We start from the raw sequence: 9442 nt of genomic DNA, 5'->3' as shown, positions 1-9442 counted from the left end.
GAGGGCTGCTGTGGGGCATGGAGTCACAGCAAGCAGGTTCCCTGTTAGGTAGCAAGGAGCACACCAGCTCCTGAGAAACACAGCCCTTGCCCTCCTGCACCAGAGGAGCATATGGACAACGGAGAGGGAACGCAGGCAGCCTGTGAGCTGAAGTTACACTAAAGACAGCTCCTCTAAGAACATAAACTGTGCCATGTAGATAATGTCTTGTGTCAATGATCACACGGGTGGTAGCAGGACGTAGCTAAAGTGGAGGACTTCCCTACATATCACTACCTAACATGCTCTTTCGAGCCACAGCTTATTCTTAAGCAATACTGATAAAGCAGCAAAGCAAGGCTAAACTTGAGCTGTACCTCCTGCCCGTGGAAAAGTTTCTGCATTCCTTTACAAGAAGAAGTTAGAAGGGAAGGTGGTGCCCCTTCCCAATGTCCCATGGAGAGGAGAGAGACATATCACCCCAACAGCCACAAACCACTCGGTCGAGCACCCGAACAGGCACCAGTCTGCCCAAGACAGCCAGCCACATGGCTGAAGACAACCTTTGTTCCTTACGGGTGTATAAGGAATATGTCACGCAGTAAAAAGAAAACGGCAAAATTAAATACGTGTGATGCTTCAGGTCTTTATTGTTGCTGTAGAGTAACTGGTACACGGTTAAAACGTTCTAATATAATCACTGAATTCTGAAAACTAAGGCTTTCTGCAGGTTTGTAGTATCCTGGTGTTTCCTTTCACACAATGTACATATAAAATCAAGTTATAAAAACACGGATCTTTTTTAAACAACACAGATTGATGCAATGCACAAAACTAGGAACTACGTTTTGTACAATCAAGACAACACCTTACAGACCAGCTTTGAGCCTTGCAGCTTTGAAGCCAAAAATGTCCTGGTCTGACGTCCTACTACCCACGTGAGCTCGATGACAAACGCAGATGGAAAGATTTCAACCTTCTGTTCTGAGCAGAGAGAAAGAAACCCGATGCTGATGAGGGAACATCTGATCGAGCTAATGACAGCAGCATCCTTAAAGCACGTCACTGATCTCAAGCAACGTAAGCGAGACCTAGCAAGACCTGCAGGTCCTGTAGGCAGAGCAGTCACTGCTGAGCAGTGTGGCTGCCAGGACTACGGGAGAAGGTGAGCCATGACAAACACTCTAATGAGTGAGATGAGCCTCGGTGCCAATTCACGTCCCGTGAAGGAGGGGTCTGTGTGATGCCGGGAACACTAGCACCTTTCACGTAACAGCACTGGAAACATTCCAAAGTGATTTACCCGGCACAGAATCATTTAGGTTGGGAAAGACCTTTAACCTCATCAAGTCCAGCTGTAAACCTAGAACTGCCAAGTCCACCACTAAACTATGTCCCTAAGTGTCATCTTAGTGTACTTTGAACAGAGACACAGGGTAAGAAGTCTCCAAAAAAGATCTGTATATAAGCACCTTGTGAGTAAAAAGCGACATCAAAGAGGAAAAAAAGCATTCACAGAAAGATCTTCCCCCAGTTCCTTAATAATTTTTTAAACAAGAAGCTTCTATATCCACAAAGTTTTTCCTTTTTATTCAACTTTTTCCCCCGTTTTGCAGTTCTGATTGAGCTGGAAAATGATGTGCATAATCTGAAAATTTACATTAGTCACAAAGCCAAAACCCTTCCCTGTGAGCGGAGGATTCTTCACGTACCATGTGCCGCCCTGCAAATGTGACATTAGCAGCTGACAAGAAGATTATTCTTTCTCTTCGATGTGAATACACAAGAGAGGAGGATGAATTACAAGTCTGCAGGATGTTTACCTCATTATAGCAGGTCACGTTTTGGCTCCAGCCGGAAGAAAACCCCTCGTAAGGATCAACGATGGCTTTTCAGAGCCCAACTCTAACCACACACAAACATAAATCTTTCACTGCTCCCCGACCAAGACTCACGCTGACGTTTCTGATGATACATTTGATGACACCACAAAGTTCTTTGAATGGCTGAGAAAATTGTAGCTGGTATTTACGTCACCAACATATATAACCTGTCCTCCCAAGTCACTCCGGAAGATGATGTTAAGGCTACTGGAGTAGGCTAGCGATGGTTACTGCTGGTATGAAAGCACAGCCACGGCTCAGGACCCTCTAGGAGAAGCCTTTTAGCTCTCCTCTGCATTAACCATAGATGAGGTCTTTAGGTTTTACCTTGCAGCGAGCGACCTTGATGTACAGGGAACTGCACCAAAGCAGAGTATTAGGTGAAAAGAAACCCGGTGATGTCGATTGAAGCTGCAACCATGCCTTCGATAGCACAGAATTACATTTTAAAAAGTCCTCATGGTGCAGGAAGGACCTCATTCCACTCGTGACAACGAAACACTGGTTGTCAGTCGTTGGGTACTCAAATATAAATATGAAAAAACCATTAAGAAACATAACTCTAAATATAAACCTATTTTTATTTATTTTTAAGAAAAAAGGGATTAAAAAATTAGAGTGAAACAGATGGCTTCAAGTACTTTCAGCATAATAAATCATTAGTTATTATAAGCACAGATTAAAAAATACTTGTCACCTTGCGAGGGACAATTGAATAGAGGCTGGTGATTCTTTTGAAAAATGTCCTTTGATACAAACACATTAGACAACACGCTTGGTGTTGTAATTTAGAAGAAAACAGATGTGCCTACTATGCTGACTCTATGCTTGAGATAGCCATCACAGTGTAAGATACATTTCGCAGTCTGTACTTGCACATTTCATGGCAACACCACTCAACATACCGATTAGCCTGGTTTAGCTCAAACAAGCCTTCGTGTAACGAAGGACAAACATCTAGTAAGTCAGGAGGGCTTTGCAGCAATACAGCTGACCAAGCGGTCTAACATTTTTGAGGTTGAAAAACAAATCTAACCTGAAGTGTCTCCTAAGTGCTGGCAATGTTTATGTCCTGTTTATGTGAGCATGAATGTGACTTTTATTACGTATGACAAGGAATACACTTGAAAGTGCCTTGTCTGAGTTTAAGCCTTCAGATTTTCTGAAGGTCGTGAAAATAAGCAAAAGTGTTATAGTGGGAGCCCCAAAAGAACCCTCAAAAAAAATCTCAAAGGAGGTAGGAAAAGCAGTGATGTCACCAGGCAATCAAAGGGAATATGCAAAGGGCAGATGTAGCTCAAATTTCCCTGTGTTGTGGTATGTCTGAAACTCCTCTTTTTACCTATAAGGAGACAACCATTGCATCACGTGCGTTTCAACTGGTTTGTCTGTCACACTGGGAACAAGCAGTCTTCCTGCTTATCCTTATGGACACTTGAAATGCCTATGGAAGCAATGTGAAAACCAAAATAAATGCTTCAGAAAAAAAAAAAGATACCTTGCCTAGTCTGAAAAAGAAATAAAATGTTTTCAATCACATAATGTCTACAGGGAGACTTTTTTTGAAGTCTTTTTTTTTGAGACTTTTTTGCCAGCTACTCAGAGACAGACACTTATTTTTACCTCTACAAGAAAAAACCACCAATAAACCAACAAAAAACCAGCTTCCCTACCCTGCAGCTCTGTACACTACAGCAGGAACAAGTCTCCCACAGCTAACAGGGAGACTGAAACGGTATGAAACAGTGAGAAATCAAAACTTAGCTGCACTGCTCGATTAAATAATCAGTCGAAGACTTCAGTGGAGGCAGAGCCAGCATTGTTTTCTGTACTACAACAGAAGACTGCAAGGCTTAAAAATCCTTCCTGAGTGATCGAGCCAGAATGGTTGAACAGTGAAACATTCAGTAACATTTGGAAAAGCTTATGCAAAAATATTATTATTTTAAGATAAGTTTGAATATTGAAATTCAAGAAAGAAACAAACAGAACAACTTCTTCTCCATCAAAACCCCTCTAAACCTAGCAGCTTTCCAAACCTGGTGCTTGCTCTACAACAATGTGATCATACAGAAATCTTACCTCGGTCTCTCTTAGCTGGACAATTCGGGTTTCTACATGAAAGTTCAGTGCATGTCACATTTATTAACGTCCTTACGATTGTTCAATAATCCAGCAATTTGTTTTTTAATTACAGCAGAATGCAGTTGCTAGCTGCTTGCAAGAGCAATGTTGAAATTACATTCAGAGATAAAAAAGTACCATTTCCACGTAGCAATAACTCACATTTTTCTTTCTCTTCACAGAATCAAGTGCAAATGTCTAACAATGGCGATAGTAAAAGACAATTCTCATGCAAAAATTTTTCCCTGTGCCCAAAATTTGCAAGACATCTGAAACCCACCCATTTTTACATTTCTCTACCCCAGAATTAATTGTTTTTTAATTTTTTGTCGTGAAATTTCTGTTGCTTTTTAAAATACCGATGACAAGCGAGTTCAATCAGTTCCAGCCCACCGAATACCTTTTGCTGCACTACAAAAAAGATGATCATAGCTGCAAAATACCATCGTGCAAAGCTGTACAGGTACAGCAGTGCAAGCATACCCAGCGGGAACACCGTCCAGTATAGGAGCGAGATGCACTTAATCGCGAGGACCCTGAGCTCAGATTTACATGGTGGAATAATGCTTTGCCCTGTTGCACTGAAGCAATTTCCTCCTTCATAGAAGTGTCGGAGTCTCTCCTCTTTCTCTTCCCAGCGCTTCTGGCACCAAAGCTGCAGCTCCTCCTTAGAAGTGGGCACTGTCTCTATGGGATATCTCCGGATGTGGAAGTGAATCTCCTTTGGGAAGTTTCCATTCAAAAGGTGCTTCTCTGTCTGAGGGATGTTTTGGGGGTATGCCACAGTTATGTCATGGATAGCATCAAGATTGTCACCTAGAAGAAAGGTTTGGGGGAAAAAGGATCAGTACAGATCACGCAATGGTCAGAACATTAATTTGCTTCAAGGCATGACTGAAAACAATCCGTATCGTGACAGAAATCCCAGAGATATGTTAGCTATGCAGAGTACGTTTTGTCTGATAGAATCTCTAACGACCAAAAGGTCAAACTTTTACCAATCATTACCTGTTTTGAATCCAGCAACAGTTAACACAACTATATGCAGTACAAACCAATGTAGAATTACAAAACTGAGTAAGATGATTGAGGAATGAAGACGCACATCTGGTCTCAGATAAAGAGCACAGCACGTACGACTAATCTTCAGATATTCATACTTGTGCTGCAAGCTGAAATTGTTTTTAATTAATGAATTAAAGCTTAGTGTATATTCCTGTCAACACGGAAAAAATTCAGTTTGATCTGGCGCAAGCAGCATACACAATCCTAAGTCACTGAAGACTGAGAAAACATAGAGGAAACATATACCAGGAAATATCAGGAGCTCATTAAATCCAGGGTATCTCACAAAGGAGGAGGAGTATCTCTCTAGCTCAGCCAGATTTACTGGCACTCCAGTTAACACAATTTCTTTAAATCCGACCACCCAGAACAGAAGTAAGCTGCTGCTTCCTGCATTCCCGATCTGGTAAAGACAAAGTACAGCGTGAACAGTGGAGAAACGCAGTTGTGAGTAAACCATCTATAGTTAGTTATTTGGGTAAAGTGAGTACAGTAACCAATTAAAAAGCAATTGCAGATTAGAAATTCAAGGAAATACTGAAGAAGAAAACCAGTGCTCTTGAAAGGGCATCAGTATTGCCGATGCAGGGTTTGTTAGTCCATCTTTGCACTAAGCATTTTTACATTTTGCACTTTCTAAATACCCTCTTTATCCCCTGGCCTCTGACATTCTTTTTAGATTCCATAAAGTAAATTCTGCTAGTGTAAAACTGATCTAAAAATAGGTGCATGGTGCACTGAATATTGCATAACTGTTAAGTTCTGCCAGCAGTGATTTATCCTGATGTTTTTATTTGGCTGGCTGGCTCTGGGCAAAATGGAATTGGAGACTAAAAGCTGTCTCCAGTTGCAGCGACTGAAGATGTTTGTTCTCATAGATGATGTCACATTGTGCAAAGATGATCAAAATCTACTTGTTAGCCCCGCTTCTGCTTTTCGTCATTTCCTCCCCTTCCCTGGCATTGTGGCTTCCCCTTACAGCTCTAAAAATGACATGGGCAGGATAGAAAGTTACTTTAAAAGGCTGTGTTCAAAATTACGTACCTAAAGTTCAACTCCAAATATCAGACGAGAGGGAAAAAGCTGTTCGGCCTTTCCCCGTATTTTATAACTGTGCTGTCTTATGATCTCTCTTCCACAGTTTCGTTACTTTGTTTTTTAAAGATTATATGTAGCTCCCAGGAGGTTTGTCAGAGCAAAACTCAATACTCTAGCTTTTGTGTAATTACAGGATCACATCACTATATTGTACACAGGTAAAATCTTTCAGCTCTCCTTCCAAGAGGTGCCAAAACTGACTGTGTCTTAGAAACCTCAGCCTTACAAAGAGAAACAAAGCCTGCTGCACCTTAGCACAAAGCATTTCAATTGTGAGAACAGTTCACAGTTCTCCCCCTACTCCAAATATTTCTGCCATCAGAAGGAACTGCAGTCATCCCACAGGACAGGCATCCCACAGGACAAGCATCCCACAGGACAGGCATCCCACAGGACAGGCAGCATTTCAATTGTGAGAACAGTTCACAGTTCTCCCCCTACTCCAAATATTTCTGCCATCAGAAGGAACTGCAGTCATCCCACAGGACGGGCATCCCACAGGACAGGCATCCCCTAGTTTCTGGCCCAGTCAGGGGAAGGCTGCTACATATGCCTCTAAGAAATAACCATCTCTTACAACCTGTCTCCACAGCTCCCCTGGTCCTGCTGGCATGTCAAGCCTACACTTTACCTAAAGAGGAAGGCCAGAAAAGTCCAGCCTTCCTGAGATCCTTGTATGAAAAAAGCCTTCTATGAGAAGTTTTTGGTTACAGGAGTTCCTCCCCCATCCTGTAGCCATCTGTGTCTTTGCAGCTACACGGTCAGTCTGCCATTACATGCAAATGTTCTTGAAAAATCAAGGCTTTACACAAAAGAATCACAGTCATACAGCCCACAGGAAAGAATTCACTGGATTTCCTTCAGACACAGATTTTCTGACCCCGTGTAAGTGTTGAACTGGCAGGACTGGGCAGGACTCCCTGTAACTACACAGCCAGTCCGATCCCTTCAGCATGTAGATACACTTCTGCCCGAGAATCCCAATCAGAAACTGATTAGGAGAGGGAAGCCTCTGCTCCTTACTTGTGGATTTGTAGCATCCCCAGATCCCCAGCCCTTCCAGCAGGGCTTCATGCCAGACTGTAGAAGGTCTACACTACGTTATGGCTTCTAGATTAGTCACTCGGAGCGAACCTCGAAGAGCTGCATACGGGAGGGTGAACATGCCTCTTTCTGCACTACAAACGGGGAAACCAAGGCAAAGGATGACTATGTAACCTGCTCAGTGTGTCCAACTTGAAGCAGCATCTCCTAATTCCCAGCTGCAAGGTTCACCTATTAAAGAGTATTTTACACAAGAAGAAATGAAACTTCAAAGGTAGATTTAACACATCTGAAAGCACAGACACATCAGAAAGAGAGAAGACCAGAATACCATGTTTCATATGCAAGAGGATTAGAGCCTTTCTCAACAGGGCCCTTGTTTGGGTCATACATATTTAAAAACTCCACACAAATGGCAGCCTGAAGCTTTCATTCCCTGGCAAGGCAGGCTTGTGGAAAGGACCAGCTTCAATCAGTTTTCTACAGCCGCTGAAAGAAGCATGCCCTGCTAGTGTTACATGCAGTAAAGCTGCCGGATCCACACTGCATACTTGATCAAAAAGGTTCTGCATATTCTCTGCTGATTTATCAATGGCATCTTTTATTATGGACAGGGTCAACGCATCACTGCCACACCTGCTACAAGCAAATCTGCTATAAAGAAGAGAAGTTACCACAGCAGATGAGGGCAGACCATTCCTGAGCGGGATCAAAATTCTCTTGGCCTAGATTTAATCAGACAGTTTTGAACCTGCATCCTTGACTAAAGAATCTTTACCATCTCCATTTCCCTCTGAAGTTAAGCTCGTTCTCTCTGCAATCTAGAGACATCTAACAGCACATGTTTCAGATCAACGGCAAGGTGGCAGTCAACCAGCAAAAGAAAGTGATCTGAAGTGAAGACACAGCACAGTCACTGATTTAAAAGATCTTTTTTCCACCTGAATTTAAAGATCTGCTTAAAAAAACTGCTTCTGTACGTTTTAAGAAGAAATTGTTCTAAGCGAAGCCACATCATTCTACTTCTCTAGCAGGTCAAAAGTGGAGTAAGCAAACATATTTGTTCATAATTCAGAGAAGCCGTCAGTGGACAAACCACCTTCTGCAATGCTTTTAGTGACATTTGAGGGATCTTTCTCCTGCATATACTCACATCCTATTGGGGAAGGAATGAAGGTCAGAGGAAATCAAACACTGTTCACACTTTAGCATCTGAAATCTAATTAAGCTAAGAAACTGCCATTAAGGCTAAAATGCCAGGCAGGTACCCTAGCTCTTCAGGACAGAGACACCAGTTTCAGTACCTTTACAGTCTCATGACTTTCTTTGTGCAGTAGTCAAACTATATACATCCTTCACACCCATGAACAATATTCCCTCCTATGCTTTACAAAGGCACCTCAGAAAAGAAAAGTTTACTATAGGGCTCAGGAATGACTATGAAGTTTATTTGTAATTATTGTTATATGGCTATAAACGGCACATCACGCAGATGATGATTAATCCATGTGGTGGTCTCCATATCGGGATGACAAAATGCCTCAAAAGTACTATTCTTTTTCTTTTTAAACTTTCTGTGCTCAAATCAGTTATTTATATTTCAGGCTCTGTTGATACACGACATTACTTCAAGCAATCACGATGCACAGTTGGTTGCTTTGGACATTGCACTCAGAGGTGGCAGAGGAAGAACTAACCAGGCTCATGATTAAAATAACAGCATCAGAAAAAGATGCCTTCTTTTAAAAAAATTTCCAAGGAAAAATTAGGACATTTTCTTTCTTTCGAAGTTGCAGCATCTGGTAGCTCAGTATAGGTGAGGTTGCCGCTGCTCCCTGCCCCACTAGAAGTGAGTCTGAGCACGTATTCCCCCACACAAACACATGTGCACAAACCACAGCCAGCCAGCCACGGATCAACACGGACAGAAAGGACAGCCCTGCAGCAAACGAAATGGCCTCGCTGTGTTTCCCTCTCTGGTTGATTAGGATAAAGGTCTGTCAGTGGGAATTATATACATACATACAGGCTATGGATCCCTCCAGCAATTGCCACAGACAGTCTATGCTGCAGCTGGCCCTGGGTCCTTGGTCTTTCCAGGTGCTGGCACCTGGACACATGAACCCTTGGGGCCACAGCCCCTCTTCCAGCGGCTGGTACAGACCCTTTGCACGGATGTACACACACTGTCGATTCCTCCAGTAACTGGCCTAGATTCTCATGGCCACCCAGTCACTGGTCTTCCGATT

The 9442-nt window shown here is 42.6% G+C and overlaps 1 protein-coding gene across 1 annotated transcript in view; it reads right to left on the bottom strand.

Moving 5' to 3' along the window:
• Nucleotides 1–4293: 4293 nt before the first annotated feature.
• Nucleotides 4294–9442, bottom strand: part of LCLAT1 (lysocardiolipin acyltransferase 1) — a 76725-nt gene continuing 71576 nt past the window's right edge. The window contains exon 5 of the mRNA XM_010138348.1: nt 4294–4802. Coding sequence (XP_010136650.1) covers nt 4294–4802 — 509 coding nt within the window. The remainder of the gene's footprint in view (nt 4803–9442) is intronic.

This window comes from Buceros rhinoceros, unplaced genomic scaffold (genome assembly GCF_000710305.1).
Source record: "Buceros rhinoceros silvestris isolate BGI_N320 unplaced genomic scaffold, ASM71030v1 scaffold4316, whole genome shotgun sequence".
NCBI lineage: Eukaryota > Metazoa > Chordata > Aves > Bucerotiformes > Bucerotidae > Buceros > Buceros rhinoceros.
Note: the sequence above shows the minus strand (reverse complement) of the source record. Positions and strands in the feature narration are given on the sequence as shown.